Source organism: Phaethon lepturus, unplaced genomic scaffold (genome assembly GCF_000687285.1).
Source record: "Phaethon lepturus isolate BGI_N335 unplaced genomic scaffold, ASM68728v1 scaffold11479, whole genome shotgun sequence".
Classification (NCBI taxonomy): domain Eukaryota; kingdom Metazoa; phylum Chordata; class Aves; order Phaethontiformes; family Phaethontidae; genus Phaethon; species Phaethon lepturus.
The window spans coordinates 1-24489 of NW_010561245.1; the positions used below are offsets into that span (position 1 = coordinate 1).

Here is a 24489-nt window from a genome sequence, read left to right on the forward strand (position 1 = left end):
CTCCCCTTCCCAAAGTTGCACGGCCAGCCCGACGGCAACTGCTGCATTTTGATTTATCTGTCCCGTTATAATCAGCACTCATTACAATCACTTAGAGCAACACTACAGGCCTCATTATGGACTAGGCACTCGCTGCCATTAGTCTTTAAGAAGGATAGCGCTCAATTTGCCTGGCAACATGCGAGGTCCTGACCTTGGAGCTATTAGGGAAAAGATTAGACTGCAGTGTGACCATGTGTGCAGACATGAGCAAACCAAATTAATTTCTGGCAAAGGGAGGCACCAGGCAAAGACCCCGCCATCCTGAGGACACCTGAGAACTTCTCCATTCCCCAAAGGAGATAAGCTAATGGCACGTTTAAAGGAGCCTGGTTCTGAAGGTGAAGCACATCCGTGGTATTTAGAGAGATATTAATCCAGTTTCCCCACAAAGTATTTGCTTGGCTGATCAGATTAAGGGATCTAGCCTTCAACAGCACACCCCCACCACAGCAGGCCCCAAGAAATCTGTGATACTTCACAGCCTCAGACATATTGCACCATGTGTACCCAGCTGCTACAATAATTAGCTTATGAATGTATCAGCTGGTTCTGTGATTTTTATAAATAATAACTAACCTACAGAGCAGAAAGATTTTCATGAGCCTAATATTAGCAAGAAATTGCAAGGTGCGCCTAACCCTGAATTGCATTGTGCTAAATGCCCTGTCTTCTCTCACGTTGTGCAGGACTGGATCTCCCCCAACGCCATTTATAAATATTTATTCTTGCATCGGCAACGGCAACGTATTTGTGGCAGCTTTCTTCACAACAGCCATCATTCGCTCACCCCCACACATACACACGCGTACCGACTGTGTGCATGCGTACGCTCATCTGCATCAAATCGGTCCTTTCATTGCTCTTTTCCTATCCTTCCCTTTATTTATTCAAGCATTCATTCTCTCACCCATCCATTCAAGACCCTATCTATCCATCTATGGGGCTGCTTATTAGGCGATAGCTTCCTCTAATACGTGAGAAAACACAGTGCTGCAGCTTACACATTCTTTATGATTGCAAGTAACCGCCTTCCCCATGCACAGATGAAAAGTCTGCATCAGATTTTTAAAATTATTTATTTAAATAATCGTAGCACGCCATCCAAGAAAGTTTTGCAGTACCAGGGAAAAAAAAAAAAGAAAAGTGTAAATGTCAAATAAAACAGTGACAGATGACAGTATTCTCTATTGAATAGCACCGTTTCTTCGTGCATGTTCAATGAGAACTCATGAATTATTAATACAAAATCTCCTTTTTCTGTTAAAAATCTCAACTTGGGGTTTTTGGTTGCAATTTTTTTTATTTTCTCTTATTTATTTCTTTGGGTCTGTGTATGTTACACAGAGCTTTCCAGGAGAATTATTTCGTTTAAGAAATGCTAACATACAGAAATTCTTGGAGCTACAGCCATTCGCAGTGAATTTTCATCTATAGCTACATTTATTGGCATGAAGAAGGAAAAGTAAAGAAGGAGACGCTATCTCACCCCACTCATCCACAACATCTGAGCTCACTGCATTACAAGTAAATCCAACTTCTGTGAACGTATTCTGAAAATCTAGCAAGGAACACAACCTTCCCCAGATCCGTGCTGCGCTGTGTTTCTGATCCTGCCTCCTCTGCACATCGCAAGTCCCGCTCCACTGCACAAACAGCCCCCTTGACTGCCACGGAGCCACCAGGAGTTTGATACGCGCCAGCATCAATATGGGTGGCAGAATCCGGCCCTTAATGTCAGCTTCTAAGGTTCTCAAATGAGAATGTCTTCCATTAAAAATAAGAGGAGGAAAAACAGCACAATTAAAGGATGCTTTTGGCTCTACAGTCAGGCACACCCAGCGCTTGTGGTTACAAGGAATTCTGCCTAGAACTTCCTTCATTTCACCCCAAAACTTCTAGAGGCATCGAGAATGCAGCCCAATTTAGCTCACTGAATAGAGCTGCAGAGAAGTGCTGGCCTCTATTTTTGTTGTTCTCATGAGACAAGATAAACATTTTCTAAGCATTTTATTTGATAAAACAAATAATATCATATTAATGTCCTATTTTTAACCTCTCTCTCTGTCTGCTAATCAAATACATTTCCACATAGCTAAGCAAACAACAACAAAAAACTGCAGGAAGCCAGCCATTCCCATTGTGCTTTTATGCTGTTAAAGAAACAGCGTGCTTACTACACCGAGGCATTAGCCTTGGCGCTCTCGAACCCACTTGAGGGACAGTTAGCTGGTGCGGCAATCGCGAGCCTTATTCTGTCACTTATCCCTGAGCCCTTTTTAGCAGCTTGACCCTTTCACTTTTGCTAGACTTACCCTCAAGCAGGGGATGCTGCTCTGGCAGCTGGAGGTACCAGACTACAACAAGGTCAGGTTTTCTAGCGCTCAACAAAGGTATGCACAAATGTCCTGACCCCCATAACTGCTTCCTGCAGATCTGCTGACTTACAGTCAGCCGAGGAACAAATTTCTGATTAAAGAACGAGAAGGCATGGGGGAAGAGGGCAGGCAAAGTTGTGCTGGGGCTACAGGCCAGTGCTCAGACTTCAAGCAGTGTAGCTACTGAAAGCCACCACAGGAGGCGGCAGCTGGGTGTCCACGGTGACTTAGTCACAGGCAGCCTTTCTGCTCCAGCTGGACCACGAGGCGCTTCAAGCTTGGATAAAACTGCAATTAAACTGACCTTGTGCTTCCCTGCACTCGCATTGAAATTATTATTATTACTGTTATTGTTGTTGTTATTATTATTAATAATAATAACAACAATAATAATACAGCTAATTTTCTGTGCTGACATTTTCTAGGATCTCCAGTGAAAGCATGAGTAGGCAAATGAAGAGTTTTTAGTAAGAGTGATTCAGGAATAAATCTCAAAAATAAATGTAAAAGGCCATTTCCTCACCCACATCATCAGTGCAGAAAATGTCAACATATGTGACAAACAGGAAAAAAAGCAGCAATGATCGACGCCAGTCTTGAAAGATTAGGAAATAAATGCTCTGTTCCCCAGAGAAAGCTCCCTTTCTGCATGGGATCATAGGAGTCCTCGGGACAAACTTCCTCAGCCTCTCTTCCCTCCACTCAGTTTGGGACTCTGCAGTGCGAAATGAGCCAGATATATTCAGCTCTTGTTCCTTAGTCGCCAAACTCTCTTTCCGTGAATCCAATAAGTGTCTATTAAAATAAATAAACCCCCTAATGATTCAAGATAACCTAATCAAGAAAGCTGAAATGGATAAAAGACTAACTGTAATGGAGAGTTCTGTCATGGCTTGAATGAATTCTTGATGAGGGCCGGGGGAGGGGGACTGAACCTGAGCAGCTTTACTTGGAGCATTTTGATACAGTTCAAGGTTAATCGCTCAATAGCCTGGATTTTCTGAAATGCTCAGCACTTTTCCTCCCCCCAAAATTTGCGGCAAAGTCCAAAGCACTTTTATGAGGGCCAGTTTCTCACTAGCCTTATAAAACACAAAACAATACAAAAACTGAGTGAGGTACATGAGCCCTGACGTATCTTAGATCCATGGGAACACCAAGTCTGCTTATAGCTCTTGGACTGAGAGGGAAGGATGTTGTGCACTGAGGATATTTCTAGTGTGCCAAGTTCAAACTAGCTTCTCCCCACGCTGCAGAGGAAGTGTGGGCTTGTGGTTAGGGCAAGCAGCCCGCCATCAGCTCCCAGGTCTGCCAAGGACTTCCTGAGCAAAGCCCCAGCTCCACAACTGTCCCTGCTTCACTCAGCTGCTGAGAGCCTAACACACTGCTGCAGATGCCGTCCCGGATGGGGGTCACACTGTCACTGCATATACATGTCCGTAAAAAGGTGCTAACGTCCAAAGGTATTTCAAAGAAATGTTAAGCTCAGTCAAGGAGAGAAATGTATTCTGTATTCCCTCCATATGCAACAAGAACATAAAAGTATCAGCACAACAGATATGCCCCAGCTGTAGAGATTCACATCATAAAGGCACAGCAGTAAGAAGTGCCCTATATGCATACACTATGTACACCACGCATCTTCACCACCAGCTGTTTTTTCTAGCTGGTGTTCATCATCACTGGAAGCTAATTAATTTAAGGGCACAGAAAATACCTACGATAAGCTAAAAGGGGAAGAGAAGGCATCCCATCATATCAAATGAATACAAGGGAATAGAAGTGGGGAAGGAAAGAAAGGGAAGGACAAAATAAGGAGTTTCTAGAGCTAACCCTGCCCCAGAGTGACGCTGCTATCCCTCTCACAGTACCTCTAGTTTCTTTTTGGAGCATGGGCAGGGGGCCATGGTGCTCAGACCCATCATGGGCTTCTACTGTGGGGCTAACACCACCTTGGCCAGAAAACAGGCTCCCAAGATAGTCCTGGCAATGAGGCAGGGATCTCAACATGAAAAAGTCAGAGGAAAGGAACTGTCACAGTGATTTCCATCCATAGCCCTGGATTTCTCTTAACCTGAAGGGCCTTAACCAAAGGGCGTTTCTGCCCCCAGCCTCAGCTCCCCAGTCAAGTTTATTTTTGTTTGTTCATTTTTAAACAGGGCAAAGATACGAACCGGAGCCTGAGCTTTGCAAGCTTAATGTTTTTTCAAATGTTGCTCCATGAGGTCTCTCTCTGCTTTACTGTGGTGCAACTGGAACAAATTCCAGTCCCTTGAGGAAGAATTTCAGTTTCAAGGGTTTACATTTTGTTTTCACTGGACTGGTGAAGGTCAAATCCTTCCATTTGCCCTGCCCGGGGTAGATCCCCAGCAGCACGTGCCCCCTTCCCCACACTGCCCCAGCCTGATTAAGGAGAGTCTCTTGCCCTGGGAGAACTGTGGGAAGTTCAGTGTTCATACAAACTTTGCTCTCCCTCAGACTGTCAACAAGGGCTCCAGCCAGCTATGCCCACTATTTATTTTGATAGTGGCTGTTTATTATGAACAGAACCATATTCCTAAACTCATTTTGCACAGACTAAGAAAAAAAAGGTCTGCTGAGCACAGCACAGCCTCTGTTAGGACTCTCACTAGCAGAGGTCAGAGGGGCAATGCTGCTGCACAGCATTACAGAAGCACTGGCACATGGTCACAGGGGAAATGGTTTTCCTGAAGTCGTACTGCAGAGCAGTTGCAGAACTGGATGCAGAAGCCAGCTTTCAGGACCAACAGTCCAAACCTGCAGCAACCCAAAATCAAAGCCTCTGCCCAGCTCTGGGGACACACCAAACCCCTCTGAAATGGCACACCAGAAACCCATCTCCTTGTGATTCATATATAACCAGGAGAACTTGAAGCACAGATTGGAAACCAAATCCTCGTGTTCCGGCCACACTCAAAAACATTCCCAATGTGATAATACAGGTCTCAGGTTTAGCCATTCAAAGGACAAGGGGCACTAGCAGGCAGCATCAATAGAATGACAGCTTCGGAGGCTGTGCTTGGAGTGCACTGAGCCCTTCAGCTCCTGCTGCCTTCAAAAATACAAAGGGATGCACAGCACTTCACAAAGATGACTAAAAACATCTAGATAGAAGTTGCAAGGAATAAAATACATATTAAGGTAAATAAGTGATGCATAAGTCAATGTCTAAAATTAATGACTTGAGATCTTTATGAAGGTGAATTTCCTTAAAGAAGTCCTACCATACTACCTTGGTACCTCCATGAGGCCCTGTTCCTTGCATTTATGTTAACTTGTGAGGTCTGTGATTTGTTACCTCAGTTTTTAGCAGCTGCCCTTCCCTTCAGTTGCTGAACTGAGACTCTGCCACGACTTAAGAACAAAGATGGCTACTTGTTAAATTAGAGGTCAATTAACTCCACCAGTAGATGATGCCACTTCCAATAACTGCTCTCAGTGGGTATCACTCTTCCTGTACGAACACAGAAGACAAAATGAGGCCTCCATTGGCTCTGTCTGCTCTCTCGGGTACATGACATACAGCCCTGTGTATAAAATGTCAAAACAGCCCTGTCGGAGATTCACTGGCTGCTAAAACTGTGAAGATCTCACAGCACCGTGGATTGCTGTTGACAGAACAGCAGCGCCCAACATAACACATGCCTTGTTAGCAAACTGGAAGCCTCTCAGTAGTCTGGGGTGAGGGAATAATAGAGGAAGCCAACGCAACGCAAGCCAGGCCTGTGGAGAACAGCAAGTGAACGAACTTTGGCGGAGTCCAAGCAAATCCTCAGACTAGCTCTTTTTTCCCCTTCTTTCAAACTCTCTCTTCGGCAAACATGGGCAGTTTTCAATGAGCGCTTCCCACCATGTAACTCAGCTGCTGAAACCAGCAGCATCTTCACCAGAAGTGCCCACAACTGGCACAACTGGCCTGCACAAAGCACTGGGAAAGCCTCACCACTCATTTTTTAGACAAGCTAAGGATGATGTGCCAACCACCCTACCATGCCAGAGGCTCTCCCCTACACAAACAGCTGTGTCCTTGCTTTTGGCACTCCTCCTGGCTACAGAGCACCCCAGCCAGTGGTGGGACACCACAGGCACACCAAGCCAGGCCGGGGGGCAGGCACGCAGGTGGGCTTTGGGGCAGGGAGAGGCCCCGTGCTGCTATGGTTCTTGGCTACGGCTTCTCTGTCCCTGCCTTCCAGTGCCCCCATAAACCACTTTCATGCTCCAGCAGAGCGCTATGACATCTCAGCATGGCGAATGCCGGGTCATCCCAGGGAGCCAGTATTGCTTTGGCAGGGCTGTGAAACAAAAGAAACATCAGCCTCAGAAACGCTGCTTTATTGCTGCTGCTGAAGAAACAAAACCTTTATGTGCAGTAACTTTGCTCTAAACAGTAACATTTGTGGATCTTGTTCTTAACCTTTTGCATCTGGCTTTCAAAATCTGCCCTGTTCTTTTTCCACGTGAAAGAGGAGGGAGCTTATTTTTGTTTTGGTGCTGGTGTGCAATGCTGCCAGAGAAGCGCACTCAAGCTGGCACAGACCGAAGCTGGTGAGCCACCCAAATTATTGTTGGGTGGTTCAGTCCCTCTCTATTTCAAGAAGCCTCTGGGTATAATGACAGGAAGCTTGCAGGCAATTTTAAGCCAAACCTCAGAGAGGCTGGCTTTCAGTCTGTGTTAAACACTCCTCATTAAAAGCTGTCCAGTCCGGATTCTGGGTGGAACTTTGATATCTGCGTGGAGTAAAGAATAAGGGGCACGTTTGCAAAATCAATTGTGCAGTTTTTATATTTACTGCACGTTTACCACATATGTCATTTATTACACAGTGGAAAACCGTTAAATGCACAGTAGTTGTGCCAAGTGGCATTATGCTTTTAACAGCTTTATTCGTTTAACAGCTCCAGTTCTCATTATATTTTGCCATGTGGTACATGAGATTTTTATGCATTTAACAGTTTAAGAGGGTTCCATGGTATTTTCCTTTTATGTATTTCATACTATGCCTGGGATTTTGTTGGGGGGTAGAGGGGTTGCGGACTGTAACCTCTGTACCCTGACAAGAGAAAGCAAAAGGCAGAGAAAATTAATGATTAAATGAGGAAGAATGAATCACGCCTCCGTGTGTCAGGGCACAAATACCTGTAACAAGGACAAGGCTCTCCCATGTGCTTTGATAGCCTGTGATGCTTTATTTACACGCCTTTCAACCTCTTATTTTACATCTACTTTAATGACTACAATGTTGTTTCCCTGCACAGAAGAAAGTATGTATTTTGCAGAATGCACACATCTAGATACTTCTATCCCACTCTCTCATTGCCAGTGACACATTTGTGCATTTTTGGGTGCATACTGATGCCCTCTCCTAGCACGACCGAGTAATTTCATCCAGGATCAGAAGCAGTCCTTTTCACTGAGTAAACAATTCCTTCTAACAGTCTCCAATCCACTTGCTGCTCTTCCTACAAAAGTTCTGCCTGTCCTCCTTTCCACAAAATCCCTTCTGGTACATTATATTTTTTTAAAGAGTTGGATGAAATTTTTAAATGAATGGATTCTCTTCAAGAATTTCACCCCGACCTAGGTTTGCCCGCATGTATTTTTTACACCCAAGGTGGAAATTAATCCAGGAGAACTCACTGCATTGCCCTCTCATGCCTTTTTGTAAAAATGATTAGATCTGATGTGAATTATTCACATGGCAATACCGTATGCAGCACATATAACATGCAAAAAAAGGAAACACCTGGCTAATGTGCGGTTTCCCATTGCCTTCCCTCAGTTAATCACTTAAGAAAACAATTTCTTTACCTCCCAAACGAGAAGGATACCGTAATTTTGAAAGGACCTTGTCCTGCTAGCATAGGTGTAAGTTTATATACCACACGCAGGAAAAGACATGTACGTTTGTACAAAAGGGGAGAAGAAGCTCGGCTGTGACCTGATCTTTTCCTCAGCCTATTTTAAAAGGAAAAAGGAAACCATTTAAGCAGGCAAAAGCCAAAAACACGACAGGTTCCCCAGAGATGAAGATTATTATTATTATTGTAGGAACAGATGTATTTTTATTGGTGGGAGGAGGAGACGGGTCTAGTTCCAAGCCCAGAGTTTGCTTTAAAAACAAAACTCCCAAAAGCCCCGCCACAACGAAATCCCCCCTACCACTCACCTGACTTTTATTGGCAGCCACTTTGGCAAACAGAGCTTGAGATACCTTGGCCCTTTTCATCTCCTGTTGGATCTCGTCATAAATGGCAGCTGTGATGTTGACGTTGGCGCCGTCCGCCTTAATGGGGAGGTCTGTTGTTGGTGTCGAGGTTTTGGCCTACCAAGAGACCATGAAAATAATAATTAAAAAAGTGCTGCTTTCAGCCCAGCCATCTGTGCAGAAATTATCAAAGGATTTCAGTCAGCTGATGCCAAACTGCATTAGCTACAGAGGGACACTTCCTGTCCATTATTCTAATCAGGTTAATTGTGATTGGAAATAATTGCAGTGCATTCCTATAGGACATGCAAGGCCCTGTCAACTCTCCCCCTCTCCCTCTCCCAGCATGTTTACTGAGCAGCTCAACAGCAGGATAGGTAGCCGGGGCACTCGGCTGCGGGCAGTTGCTGAAGTTGGCTTTGCCAGCTAGCTACTGCGGCAGAGGCACCAGCCTCTACCCTCTCCCCCCTCTCTAAAAGTGGCCTACACCTTGGAGGAAGAGCCAATTCTCCCAGAAAAAATGAGTAAATGGGTAGAGGTCTCTAAATAATAAATTATTGCTCAATTTAATGCACTCCCTCAAGTCTCCCTCATCCTTTATTAAAACTATACGTATGTCATTTGAGTATGTATGGTTTCCCAGCCTTATCATCATTATGCTAGCCAGACAGTCACCTAATTTCACCTAGGAAATCAGTGGAAATGAAAAAAAAAAATCATTTCATAAAGCTGGGCTTTGGCATGCCTTTGATGTGCTGCCCTCATTCTCCTAAACTCATATTGAGATTTTGTGTATTCTGCTGCACTCCTTTTAATTGAATGATTTCCCATCAGCTTCTGTGACAAATGAAGGACAATAACGGATGCTGCCAGTATTTTCCCTGGGCTGGACTACCCCTACAAGACTTCTATCAATACAGGTCAGCAGGCTGCTACAAGACTTTTATTTTAAAGACCCTCGGCCGTGGCAGACCCCAGAACACACTGGCAGGCGAGGGAGCGAGGGCGGCACGATGCTCGCTGAACGTTCCCAGCACCAGCGGCCCCTTGGAGAGGCAGATCTCGTTTGCTTTCCTGACCTCAAAGAGAAGAGATACCAGGGCTGATCGCTGTACCCCTTACACCTTTTAAGGGAAATATGTAGGTGTCTCTTTTCTCTTGAGATGTAAAGGTCTGGGGAAACAAAACAACCTAGGTGGCAAAGCTCACACTTCCCAACAGATCCAAAACCCCATAAACCCTGGTGACATTCAGATGTTTGGCCCAATTATAAACCTTTTCAGCTGGCTCTTGTTTTTGTGCCAGAGTTGAAGCCTGCTAGAGTACATCTAATGTTAATTTTTAACTAGGCAGACATGCCCACATGCCTATTTGTTAATGGGAAGGTTAACTAGGCAAAACCAAACCTTCTGAACTTCTCCTTCTGTTTTGCTGTCCTCCAAATCTTCCTGTCCCTAACATCTTTTTTGTACCAAAGGCCACATTACTAACAGAGCCAAATCCAATCAAGACAACAATCTAGATTAATCACTCTTCCCACCGCTTCCAGATAAAGCTTTAACCAACCTGTATCTTCTCCCTTCCCTACCCCCCAAGCCCAGCAGGCACTCCTCTCGGCTTGTTCCCTGCCTGTCGTAGGCAGGACCCATGTAAAAAGGGCCTAAGGTTTTCCTGCTCCTGCTCAGACGAGCCCCCCGCGTTCAGGCGGGGGCAGCTGGATGGCAGCTGGGGCAGAGCGCAGCCCACCACGCCGCCCGGGAGGCCGGTGCTACACCCACCCACAGGCCATGCACACATGGGGGGTACAGCCCGACGGGTGGACCGACAGGGACACCACACTCTGAAATTCAACGTTCACAGATAGGTGAGAGTTAGGGCAATTGTGGGAAACATAAGAAAACAACAAAGAGATCATGGGGAGGAAGAAGACTGTCCAAGTCTGTCAGGACTCATTTAATGGAGCTTAATTTTACCAAAGGCCCTGCAGTGCTTTGACGGGTATAAAAAAAGGCTTCCCAGTCACTGGAGCCTTGGGCTAGCGCAGCAGCCGAGGTCACCATGGCCTCAAAGGCCGTTACGGAGGCCTGAGATCCTGGGAAGAACAAAATTAGCATGTAAAAGAAAGATTTAAAATACAGCTCTGTCTTGCATAGGTCTCCTACACTGCTAGCTCCCCAGCTACATGTCAGAAAAAAACCCTGCCCTACACACTGAAAGTGGGGCCATTTTTTATTTAATCACCGAAATAGGTAGGGCAAGTACCAAAACAAAATATCACAGTCACTAAAATAGAGTATTTTATGTTAGAGATTCAAAACCGGTCTTGATATTAAGGAGGAGTTTGCCATTATTGAAATGTCCTGTTGCAAACAGTGGGGAGAAAAGAAAAAGAAGTGTTTGCAACCACAGTGCCAGAGTGCTGCAACCCAGCCATTACCGCGGTCTTCCACCTGCACGCAATAACCCCTAACAGCTCAACAGCTCCGAGCCTCTTCCCCACAGCACTCCCACCCGTCTGCCGGATCAATGTGCTGTTCTCACCTTGGGGCAGGTCTTGAGCCGGGGACACCCCGCGAGGCGGGGCAAGGGGCTGGCTTAGAGTTAGGGAGAGCCGAGCTGGGCTACTCTGCATGCCCTTACACCTGCCTGCGCAACTGCCCCAGGACCAGCGCTTCCAGCGCTATCTGCCAGTGCTCTCCTCCTATCCAGCGCACTCGAGCATCATTCCCGCAAGTACTGCCGCAGGAGATCGGTATCTATGGAAACCATGTTTCCAAATGCCATTCCGTCAACTTCTCCGGCACCCTAACACAATTCCTGAAAGGACGGTGCAGCTCCTACCGCTGCTGCCCCAAAGCACCTCGCTCCGGGGTAGGTAACATACCTGCCCGGGGAGGCGACGCTGCCGGGAATCGCTGCGCGGCAGGCGAGGATGGCATTTGTCTCATCAGAACTAACACCGGGCATATGGGGAAGCGCAGTAGCCGTGCTGCCTGCCCGGGAGCTGGGAAGCAGCCTCATTTGCAGAGGTGTCCAAGTTGTCAAAACAGCACCTGTGCTGACTGGTGCTGGCCCTCTGAGGGCTGGGGAAACGTTATCCACCGGGCACAAGGCAAGCACCGGGTACACAAACCTTTGTGTGTTGCTTTTGCCAATTAAAAACCTCACAATATTCTACTGGATTCTTCAAGCCGAAATAAGGGAAGGATGCTTTATACTTTTAGCAATGGTTTTCTAGCAACGCTTAGCTCTTAAAAAGGCAGGCAAAATTTCCATTATTTTGAAAGAAAATTGTAGCTGTGGCTAGAACATGGGAAAAATGTTGTATTTTGACAGAGTAATGAGATGGGGCAACAGATCCAATTTTTATTCTCACTGGATTGCATCTAACCTCTCCGTTTCCTCCTGTTATTTGATTTTAGTTGTGAAATCTATTGCAATAAATGTAAGTAGCAATAAGCTAATTCTTTCATGAACAAATATAAATGCAGAAAGTCCACACACTGCTTAAACATTAAAATAGTTCCCTTTATAATTTTATTTTCACTGAAAGGTAAATAAAAAAAGATAAGAGTTACACAATGAGCTTCCCATGTAATAAAAATAGAGCATCAAATCTGGGTTGGCAGGATATGCTTGCTTTCAGTGAAAACAGTTCTTAACGTCATGTATTGTGGTGAAGTGCATCCAAATGCTGGGGTTAAACTGAGCAAGCTCAACAGTATCTACATACCTTCGCTAAGGATGCTCACTTTGCATGTAAAACTACCCCCCCACCAATCCATACTTATTTTTAGCAGCTGTGGCCACAGAATTCAATATGAGAAGTGCTCGGTAATACTATTATAAGCATGGCTAACACAGCCCGAGACTTTGCAGACTACATGACTGGGAAAGCACCGGAGCAGGAGGGTTACACAGGCCCATTTACTAAAGATCAAGAGAATGATCTGTCATGTCTGCACGGTTAGAAATTTCAAACTCAAGTTAGGCAAATGTCATGACAGCAGTTAATCATCACCTCTGTGCAAGCACCCTTGATTTTTCAGAGTATACATCTGGGACTGCAAGCAGTCTGATGAAAGGGAGGGTGGCTATTATGGTGTAGTATGTGGATGTTCTTTTTTAGTGCAAAGGAACAACCTCCCCGGGGAAGTGGGTGGCAACAGCATGCTAATAAACACGTGCAGTTAAGGCAATGGGATGACAGCTGGTTTGGAGCTGTAAAGCATCATCTTCCTTCCCAGCACCCTGCCCATCTCTAGTTTCTGTACTTCAAATAATTACTCATGTAAACCTCTAACTCAAGGACCGTGATTTCCTATGCAGAACACAGAGCACACTGATTTCTAGCAATGTCTGTCTAATTCACTGTCAACCTCTGCTCACTACACACTTTTTATTGCAACTTACACGAACCTTTCCACAAGCCCAGAAATTTCCCCTGTGTTCTGCAGAATGTAATGGACACAGATAAAAAGTTACATGCACTGTCTTTCTATAATATATTCTATAATAGCTATCTAGTGGAGGTGTATCAACAGCTTGTATGTAAAGCCCGCATGCACTCTTTCAGGCACTAATGTTACATACTTTTTTGCATTTATGGCATTGATTAAAGCTAGAATCATCATCACAATGTCTTGCTGAAATTCACTACATGTCTCTTAATAGCCACTCCAAAACCTTACAAAAGGATCTCCACAACTCATCTGGGTGAGGGGAGCAACAGAGAGGGGAAGGGCAGAGAGGAACTCCTTCCCTGGACTAACCCACACAACCAACAGTAACGAGGGATAGCATCTTACCTGAGGGGTTCTGGAGGAGCTTGGGCTGCTGGCAGCTGAAGACACCATGCTCACGTTGGGGTTCATACTTCTCTCTCTCTCATCCTGATAGATACGATCCCGCTCCGAGTCAGGCAAGTTAAGGAAATTCTGCATCGCCCTTAAGTTTACCAGGAGGGACTGGGAAGCTGTCCTAGGGTCTTCTTCTTTACGCAGGATCTCTGACAACAAGCCCTGGTTCAAAAAATTAAAAAAAAAAAAAAAAAAAAAGCAAAGCCCAGTCATGTGTTGGTTGGCTTATGTTTTTTTAAAAATTTGTTTAGTGTAACCAGCTGGGTTGCAATACTGAGAACCTACAGCAGAATCTCATGGGCTCTCCCAGAGGGGATATTTTGTAGGAAAGTGTTTGTCTTCTGGGGGCTGGGGTTTATTTTGGGACTGTCCTATTCTGGCACTGTAATAAGTGTCTGAGTATGGAGATGCTGGATAGGAAGGTAGGTGCACTGGGTAGAAGAAATTGCAGTTACCACCAGGTGCCTGCTGCAAATATTTTAGGAGCTGTTAGATCTCTCTCTCTCTTTCTCTTTTTACTTGAAGCTGGGAACACTTGGCAATCCTGTTCATCTTTGACAAATCTGCCAAGGTTGGTAAATTTAGTTTCGACATTTAAACAGTGCAGGAAGTTTATAAAGAAAAACGTTTGGCTGGTTTTTGATGTTACAGTCCGTTCATTTTGGTTTGGACAGTCATTTCTGAGAGGAGAAAAATGGAGCAATAATAAAGCCTTAGAACCTAGCTTTAGGGATTTAACCCATTCTTTCATGCCTCATTTTAAAATACCACAGGCTTCACAATGCAACCGTGAATGAACACCATATCCATCTAGTTTTTACAAAAGCCATTATTCCAGGAGGTAACCAGCAGAGCACTTCCAAAAAAAAAAAAAAAGGAGCTGGAGAGATGAAAACGTCATTAAAAGAGGCTTAAATCTAATGATGAGATTAAATTTATGCACTCAACATTTCCACAGGTTATCTAGAAGTTAAAGGCACAACACACAAGCCTGGATCAGGGCCTACAGAAACCACCGGGACGTAGCATGTGCCACCAGCCTCCCCCAGGCACCCCCTCGCATCCGACACTTCACAAACGGGTATTTCACTCCAGAAAGCAGAAACAGCAATTTCCTGAACTACAGATGTTTAAATGTACCGGTGTGCAAAGAAGCAGAGAGGGATCATTTCTGCCCATCGAGACTACTTACAACATATCATAAGAAATGGCAGTCGGAGGTTTGTTATTTTAAAAGGCTACTCTGCGCTTGTTTCCCTGAGCAGTCCAGTTCCCGTCCCGCTTCCCTCCGGCCGCAACCCAGAGGCTCTCTGCAGCGCGGCTCCCAGGAACGCTGGCCACAGAAGCCGTATGAAATCCCAGCTGGAGCTTGGAGGGCTCACCTCAACCTATTGCTGTGAAAGGAGCAACGTCCAGCAACCGCGTGCAAAGGGACACTGCAGTGCCCCGGACACTATTTAGCTGTCGCTGTTGACACAGGCATTTTGCAGTTACTTTACAGCCATGACCGAGGCAAGGTGCCTCACGAGTATAGTCAAGGCTCACTCTTTCTTGTAAGAAAAATGTTACTAGAAAACAACCACGTAGTCAAAGACCCTGTGACATTTAATCTTTCTTAGTTTATATTCTTCCATATCAGAGAGTCTCCTGCAAAAACCCTTGCTAAAACACCACCACTACAGTTGGCCAGTTAACCAAGTGCCAACATTTTTGGTATATATTGATCTTATTTACCAGACTTACTCACAAAACCAATAGACCAGCAAATGACGTATCTGTATCTGCATTTATCTGCTATCTGCTATTAAATACCTACATTAAAACACATACATGAAAGCTCTACTTCAGCAGTGTTTATGCCAGAAGTGCTCAAAACAAGCTCCACAGACAACCTGAAGGTAGGCTGCATACAGCTCCAACTTTTCAGCTCCTCATCTACATAATCAAGCTAAGAGATTCCCAATTACATTTTCCTGCAATTATCAGAGTAGTTACCAGAAGGACTGGAGCTGGGAATGGAGCCATGGTGGGACCCTCCAGTCAGAAATGGGATCAGAGAGAAAGGCCAGCTGGTGAAAGAGGTCTACGCTGGGAAGAAGTCTGAAGGAGGTGCAGTGTTGGGCTGGCCCTAGGCTGGCCTCTGGTTTTCTCTGTGACCTCAACACAACTGCATGCTCATACTTGGCTTCTTCCTCAGGGTTCACCACCCCTCAAGAGAAGCTAGGGACATTCTGAAAAGCTTTCCAAAGTTTGCCAGGCTCACAGGCTGAGGGAGATTAACCAAAAAAGGAGATTACAGAAGCCTGAAGCCATGACTTGAACAATTCCAAGATCGATACAGCAAATCCCTATTATAATCTTCCCTTAAAGTCAGTGGAAAATTCTCCAAATGCAGTAAATAAACGAAATATCAGTTCCACAGATTTTCTAAATTCTTAATTTCCTGGGTCTTTTAAAGGACACATAACTTTTTTTTTTTTTTAAAAGTATCAACTTCAAAAATTAATGAGTTTAGGTTGAAAGAAAGGTACCTGAAAGCTACTGGAGCTGACTCTAAGACAACTTTTTCTCCCTCCCATCTTAGCCTAGCTAAATTTATGGTCCAATTTCAAAAATGGAGAGCAGAAACATGTGAAAGCATGCCAGCAATTACTTCTCAGTGCAGTCATTGACTCCCTGTGTAAATCAGAGACTCACAGGTACAAGTGGCTTGGTCGTGGCACTGAGAGGTATCTCACTGCCTGAGATACCACCTCCTGTGCTTGAAGGCTCTGATTCTCCCCCAGAAACAGCTTATCCAGCAGTTTTGAAGCCTAGCCTTTGAACCCTGCAGCTCTTGCTTCTACGAGGGTCTCTGCTCCAGTGTTTTGCACGGCCGCTCCATCACCAGGCTGCCCAGCCGCCGGCAGCCTCACCTCCTCCTGCAGGCACCCGCTCCAGCGAGGGGCCAAGCTCCTTCCCAGCGCCGCGACACCGGCAGCCCCACGCAGGGGCCGAGCCCTGCTCCCCCATGCCCCGCTCCACGCCCACAGGATGAAGACCTGGTTGCAAAGAGGGTTTCTCTGCTGCTCCTCCAAGTGCCTTGGCAGCTTAGGAACCGTGTAAACAGCAGGACACATAATAAGAAAACTGACTCAGAGGGAAAAATCTCATGTCTTCCTGCAACTGAAGATAAACAACGCTGGTAAACAGCAGCGGCTGGATAGCTGAGTGATAGGGTAGGACAATAAAATAAAGTATCTTGAGAGCAATAATGTTTACAATAATATAATTCTGAGCTACTGGAGTATACACAAACTAACCAGTGAGCAACATTATAAAAAATAAAGTGATATTAAATAATCTGTTCAGCCTTTTTGTCACCTGCAACAAATTAGGCTTTCAATATGCAAAACATCTTCCTTCCAGAAAAACAAATGATCATGATTTCATTTAATTGTAATTTAATGAGGCATAATGTATTTTTTAAAGTGATATACACCAGGTGTGTGGCGAGGAAACTGGCCCAGCCAGACAAACCCCACTGTTTCTATTTTTGAGAAAATCCTAAAGCCAGCCAGGGACTGTTTTCATTTCTGCAAATTATGTTTCTGCTGGAGGGGGTGAGGGAGGGAAACCCACAGCATTCGTACATTTGTTATAAAATTCCATTGGCTAAATTAGCTCGTTCCAACTTACTTACATCTCACGTATTAAAAAAAAAAATTTAAAAATTGGCAGTTTGCAGGGTAACCGACTCTGCAATCCTAAAAGATCCTCAAGAACTAGAAAGTCTCAAACTGATTTTGAATAGACAAACAAATCTTCTATAATGAACACAGCTCTCAGGATACATTTTGGGATATGCAGCTTGATAATATCATTGCTTTTCCACTCCTGTGCATCATTTTTAAGACAGTTGCTGAAGAGGTAACTGATGAAAAGTTTAACGTTCACACAGGCCGTGCCCATGAACGAGGCTGCGCTCACTCCGAGACAAGGGCTCCGTGCAGGCACAGTTTGGTTTACACTTGGAACTTGCACCATTTTTTAAATTACACACTGGATCCATAATTGACTTAAAAATAATAACCAGAGGTGGAAAAAGGAGCAAATACCCAACCAAAATAAAAAAGTCATTGGAGCTATTTAAGGTAGGAGTAATTTCGACAGTGTTTTTTCAAACTAGATGAAATCTAGTCCTTCAAAACGAAGCCAGCAAAGTTACTGTCTTCGGGGTTTCCTTTGCGCTCATTCTATGAAAACCCATTTGTGAAGTAATTTCTTTTATTTTTATTAACTACAGAATTTCCAGGACAAACAACCCACACCTCATGGGCAAGAAATCTTTCTTTAAGCAACTTCTGAAAGACGAGGCAGTGCAATGTAGAGCAAATGTTATTCAGACAGACTCCTACATCCAAAGGACCAACTGACCAGCCATCGAGGCCAACCCAAAGGTTTGACCAAAGCCCACAGAAGGCAAGCGAAGCCTTTCTGCCTTCTTCCCAAAGGGCGTTGTCTCAGGCCTGGAAAGGGTGTAAACAAGATCTCAGTGGGACAGCAGACTGCACTACCAGTGGCCAAACACAGGACAGTTTTGCAACCAGAGCTTTTCAAAAGCAATCTGGATGGGGGTGAGGAGGTCATGCTGGAGTGCAGCCCAGACACCCATGTCCTGGGGACAAAGGAGGATGAGGGCTGTCAGGCAGCAGAAGACTCGCTAACACTGGCCAGGACCTCACACACGTCAGGTCCAATGATTCTGATGGGAGCTCTGCTCCCCCTCGTACAGACCCAAGCAATGTGTCTACAACAGCAGGCACTAAGGTTAAAAAGGTTCAAAACAGGTTGGACAACCTAAATGTTGGCCAAGGCAAAAACTTAAATAAACTCAACTAATGTGCTAAACCTCAGTTTTTTAAGTTCTGTATAAGGAGATTATATATATGAAGGACTAAAAAAGCATAAACACTTTTTTCATACTTTCGGTTTATTTGTGCCTCTCCATACTTCAGCTATTGCCAAAAGCAACACAGAAAATGCTGAAATACTAGAAAAATATTGCTCCTGTAGTACTTAAAGCTCCAAGTACTTTAAGCTCAGTACTTGTAACTGACAGTCTAAATAGAAAAGCTATTCTGCTTCACACCACGTATAGATGCGACTCTGACCAGGATCAGAAAGTGTAGGGATTTATTCAAATTCAACATCTGAATCTTAAATATCAGTGACATAAACCTGTCCCCTCTCAGCATCCCAATTCAGCACACGAGGCCCATTTCTAGCATGGAAGGCAGCGCTCAGGGAACCCCTGGTTAGCTACTCATTCCTACTGAACTACACCGAAATCGTATCTTCTGCATGCAACAACAAACTTGATTTTGCCAGGCTAAAATGACCATCTATATTTAAAATTGACTGCTACTTGCAATTGAAAGCTAGAGGAGGCAGGTCAGCCCAGGGAGCTCTGCAGCAGAAGCACTAACTTCTCAGAACCCTTCAAGGAAATAAAGTGCCTTCACCCACTCTGTTTTTCTCATGTCAAGGCAGGCTTTTACGATGACATCTCTTTGCCTCTCTGCATTTACTCCATGTCTCACCTTTAACATTGTCTTCTGGGCTGAGTAAGATACATTCAACAATTCTAAAAATACTTCTCTCTGCCTCTAAGTATACAGCATTCAACAAGAACCTCTATATGAAGTACTTGCAGGCTTCTTAGGACACAAGTTAATTTTCAAATGCTCACTGTTTTATTTCCATTCCCTTGCATCTCCTCCTAATTCCAGCTAGGATACAAAACAGAAGTGCTGGAAGTCTCTTAGAAATGCTTATCCTGGCAATGTGTCCAGTCCAATTTTGCTGAGCAAAGTTCCTTTAGAATATCAATGGAAATTTTTGAGTGGTTAGCCAAACCAAGCACCTTCATATCCAACCTGCCACAGTTTCCATCAGGCAAAACTGTGTTTGCACCCTGCTCCCTGACCATCTCTTCTATCCCAATGGGCAAAACATGCGGTGCTACATTCATGTCAGTTCATACGAACTTCAGAACTCAAAGGACTTTTGACTGGTTTTCCATCAGTGTAAATGGGAGACCAGCTGTCTCCCAGTACCCTTCAGTGGAGCTGAATGCATCACATCAGTCCCTCATTTAAAAGAAATCTCCTGATCTCTAGATTCACTGCCTACAGCCAGAGTATGAGCCTCGTTCTTAAACTCATTTAACTAATGCTAAAATACATACATCTCAGGAGAGAGCTGCTTAGGCACGAAGCATTTAGAGGCTGATTTGAATAAAACTTATACAGGGTGCAACAATGACAATTTGATTTTTATTATTAAAAATGAAGTGTTTAAATCCTCAAAGAAAATGCCTTTATTGCATTAGTTTAATAAAGCCTCTTTTTTATTATGGTATCTCTTTTTATGAGGGAAGACAGGATGTGCACGTGGAGCTGAATGTGGATGCATGGGGAAAAGGAGGCAGAGAAAGACCGACCACCTGCAGCCACAAAGTGCCACCATTTATATGACATGTCAAGCCTTTATACCGCAGTATACCAGAAAGGGAGTAAGATGCACAGCTCATGCACACTCTGTATGTCCATGCATTTGCTTCCAAGGCTCAGGACTCCTGTGCATCAGCTGAGCAGGCAGCAGCCGCCTCCTACAAGCACACATTCTGAAAGCCTGACTCACATACTACTTAAGATCTTTTCATTCAGCCTATTGAATACAATTAAGTTAATTGAAACTGAAATTTTGGGCAGTGCAAAACCCACTGTTGGAACAAATATCCCATGTACCAAAAATCTGCAATTTATTAAATTAAGCACTTCCCTTACAGACTGCCTTCTTTCCTGTGAGTACAACAGAACGCTGCTTGTGCCACATTACACACAAGAATAAAACAAGCAGACAGCATGAAAGGGTTTCATGCAATAAGAGAGAGTTTTCTATGGGGAAAAAAAACCCCAAAAAATCCCCCAAAAAAACAAAACCAGAACCCTTCCTAATTGAAAGTCTATGCACAATGGGGCAGACACCATAGCACTGAATGCAGCATGACTGTCTCACTAGATATCAGGCAGAGAATTAAAGCTGCTTGTCTTCCTCTCACTTAAGCTAAAGGGAAAATTATTTGCAAAAGGAATTCTGTCCAAGATTTGGCTCACAAGCAAGTAGAGGTGGAAGAGTTAGTTATTTCAACAAACCATATTTCTGACCTTAAAGCCTGTGAGAGGACTCTTTTCTGATCCCACTGAAGTTTGGGGGAATTTTGCCAAAGAAAGCAGAAGTAGACATAAATGAGGAGTCACAACGCACCTCCCTCCTTGCCTGCCTCCAAAGCCTTTCTTTGGAGCTTCCTTACCAACCATGCTCCTGCTCTCAGAGCCTCTATCACTAACTGGCAACACCTCGCGTGCTGCAGAAGCATTATTTCCCCTTTCCTCGTTGCAGGAGCCTGGGCTTGCCCACTGTCACACCAGAAGCTGTGGCACCATCCAGCATCGATCCTGCGTTTCCCTATGTCTCAACCTACTCCTGCAGCCAAGGTGCAAGCAAATCCCTTGAACACAGTGGATCAGTTTAGTTTATGTCATCATAAATTTCACTACATCCGAGGCTGGTAGAGTTTCTGTGCTCTTACTTCCTTTAATCCAAAGAGGCACAGCTAGGCACCTGCTAACCCGGGCAGGAGCCGAGCTGGGTAAGCACTGCCTTCCTACCTGTAGGCTGGAAAGCCAACACTTCTCACCCGGAGCTACTCAGGGCAGGAGAGAGGGAAGAGAGTTACAAGCAGCTTGAACATGCCTGGTGTTACCCAGCGCTCTCTGTATGTGGCACCTCAACTATTTCATTCAAAAAGCTTCAGGTTCACGGGTATTTCCAGTTTCTGAGGCTGCTCAGTAAAACAAGCACTGGCCACTCGCCCAAACATTTTACTAGTTTTGGCTATTATGTCAAAACATTGGCAAAAAAAAGATGCTTTAAAAAAAAAGAAGGGTATCAACAGAAACACTCATTCACTCTATAAGCTTTGCAGTCCACTGGGCGCTCCCGAGAAGAGCAGCAGTTCACTGATCCAATGATTTAGACTGTCTGGACTCTTACAGCCTGACCAACCATCCTGACTGCAACTCCACAAGCCTGCAGCAAAGAGGGATGCTCAGCAAGTGAGGAGAGGAAGGGGAGTATCTTCATTTTCCTTATGCAACGCAGGATTGACATGACCTGTTTTCCAGCTAGGATTCTTAAGAGCACAGATCACTGCAGCACCTTCAGATTTGCTAAAAAACTTTCCAGCGAAGGACAAGGTAAATCTGAGAGAGCATTTTCGCGCTATTTCCTTCAAAATAGTCCTCCTTCTTCTGTAACCATCACCACCTGCCCATTTCTCAATACATCACAATCTGCGATAAGCAAGCTTTGGTTATTACAACTTTTTGGTTGCAACCCGAATGCTGTATTACGAGACACTATAGTGCAAGAGGGAGATGGCACAAGGACTCTGCCCTGAGGCTGGCCGAAATCCGTGTGTGTGTTCTCCTCCAGGAAGAAGCCCACAGCCTTGCAACAGCTTTAGCCAGCAGTCCCCTCGTCCTGCCTCGCATTTCACAGTAGTTCAGCTAGCCAGCCTGAGGGGTGCTCACACTTTGAGGCTACTAGTCACCTAGAAGTTCTCATGATTTAAAGATGATGCATGCTTCAGCCAGGTAGGCATTTTTGGAGAACTCCAGCCTGCAATGACAGCCCCTTTGATTTTACTGCACATTGTTTGAGACCAATGAGGGACAGCTGCTCCCCCTGCGCATTAAAACCTTCTCACCCTCTGCAGCCTATGTCTTGCAGGCATGTCCTTCACCTTGGCCTTTTCAAAGCTTTGACTGGTTTTAAAAATGTGCACAGGGCAATTCCAACTGCAAGGTGCATCTGCTCTGCCTCTGACAGTTGCGATTCTCCTATGGATTTGCAGTATTAATCAGACTTTTCCTTGGTTTTTCTCAAGATTGAACAGTTTTATACAATCAAAAAGCGCCAAAGTTAAAGCTTTCACTAATGACTGTTTTAATAGCAACTTCAGCTTACAACTTGGTTGCATGTCAACACGCTTAATGAAGAAACCCTCCGTTTTAAAATAAAGATATCAGGTATGACCATGTAACTCCCAAGTGTTCGATAGGCCTCATACAGCTCATACATTCAAACCCACTCACTCTTACACACAGTTTTTAAGACCAGACAAGGATGCCTAGCTTTCCATTAGCGAGCTATTAGTTCAGTCTGAACAAAGGGAACAAACTATTTCCGTAAACAACACATTCAAGTCAAGGAGGCTGCAAATTTCCAACTTGTGGGTCACAGGCCAGCAGATCCACAAAAGGGAGCCAAGGCCAAGTATCTTGGCCATGAAGAACTTGGGCACAAACTATGCAATTACACAAGCTAGAAACTGAACCTCCTGCCCCAGCAATACTGCTAACCACCTTAGTCACAGCAAGCTTTCTGCACTCCCTCGATCCACTCTTCCCTGTATCCACTCTTGATCCACTCTTCCCAGTGGGCTCCCTGGTTGCCTTGGAGGGAAGGAAACAGTGGCCAGCTAAGCGTAAGGCCAGGAATATAAACATCCCTTGTGTGTTGTCCTCTCTGCCTGCATCAGTCTTATCTCAACAGGGCTCCTGGGATAGGGCAGAACAGCCCCAGCTCCACTCCTTCGGCTACACCACCTGCTTGATAAGTTTGAATAGCGACTCACTGCAGTCCATACGAGGACCACACCTGGAGTTAAAACCTGCAGTGCTGCCGGCTTCCTCAAGAGAAAGGAAGGCTACATAGAGCCTAAGAGGGTGTCTTTCCAGCATACACCATTCTTATCATTGTTGAGCAGGTTTTGGGCAACACCAGCTTAGATGAACGTGGTAGTGTGCACCACCATTTTACACGTTTTGAAGGATGTGTAGGAATTTCCCACTCATTGGGAACAGTGTCATTAAACCCACCTTCAATAACTATATTGTCTCTGTGGGTCTAAGAACTCTCTTCTACCTATCCTGTTTGCTGAATAAACAGGCATTTAGATTACACAGTAGGGTGAATTAAAATTGTGACATTGACTCTCTAAAAATAAAAAGAAGGGCAGAGGTTAGCCCAAGGCATTTACCAGTCCATTTACCATTTATCAGTCATACACACTTTGAGGGTTGTTCATACCCAGTCTCAAATAAATCTGAAAATGTTCACTTTGGAACTTACTTTGAAAGAAACCCTCTTCACAGCTAACACAGCCTGGGCCAGCTCCTAGCCAAACATGCTGCACAGCTCTCCCGTGCACACAGCAGGTATAAAGATGCCTGATGTTCAATCCCCATCTCAGAGTGGGACCTCAGTGGGAGTGTTGTGCTGCAGGAAATGCACAGGATTTGTCAGAGAGCCTGAAGCACTCTGTTTTCATGTGTGCAGACAACATGGCCACAAGTGTAAGCTAATATTGTTGTCCTAAGCTATGTATCTCCAGCTTTCAGAGGAAGATTTGGATGTTTCACCTCACCTTCTTCCAACCCTCCTCATGTCTCCCTTCCCACACACACATGCATACATACATGTGTTGGCCATTTGTTCCAATGGATTTACCCTAGTTTGGATCAAAGCTTCCTCTACTTCATTTAACAGATTTGCTCAGATGGAAGGTCTCAGGGGAGAAATAATGTTAGTAAGAGGGTTTTTTTCAGCATTGAGTATGTAGGTCATTGGACTTTAAAATAAATTAGAGAATAGTTTATCTATTAAACAAGCCTCACAGTACATATTTCATGAAGCTATACTTAATTATAGGCTAATGTGCACCACAGAGCTACCACGAAGAAAGACTGAGCAGTGGCCCATAATGCAGGGATTAATACAATTATTAGCTGGCTGGCATACAGCATCTATTATTTGGTACCATCATGAGAAACAACAGACCTCCTGTTTCTAAGGTGGGCACTTCCTGTGAAATGC

The 24489-nt window shown here is 44.7% G+C and overlaps 1 protein-coding gene across 1 annotated transcript in view; it reads right to left on the bottom strand.

Annotated features, from left to right (window-relative positions):
- Nucleotides 1-8605: 8605 nt before the first annotated feature.
- The window catches only part of SATB2 (SATB homeobox 2), a gene marked incomplete at its 3' end in the record, with an annotated part of 75949 nt that continues 60065 nt past the window's right edge, over nucleotides 8606-24489 (bottom strand). The window contains exons 6-7 of the mRNA XM_010293944.1: nucleotides 13453-13665; nucleotides 8606-8761 (exon numbers count right to left, since the gene is read on the bottom strand). Coding sequence (XP_010292246.1) covers nucleotides 8606-8761; nucleotides 13453-13665 — 369 coding nt within the window. The remainder of the gene's footprint in view (nucleotides 8762-13452; nucleotides 13666-24489) is intronic.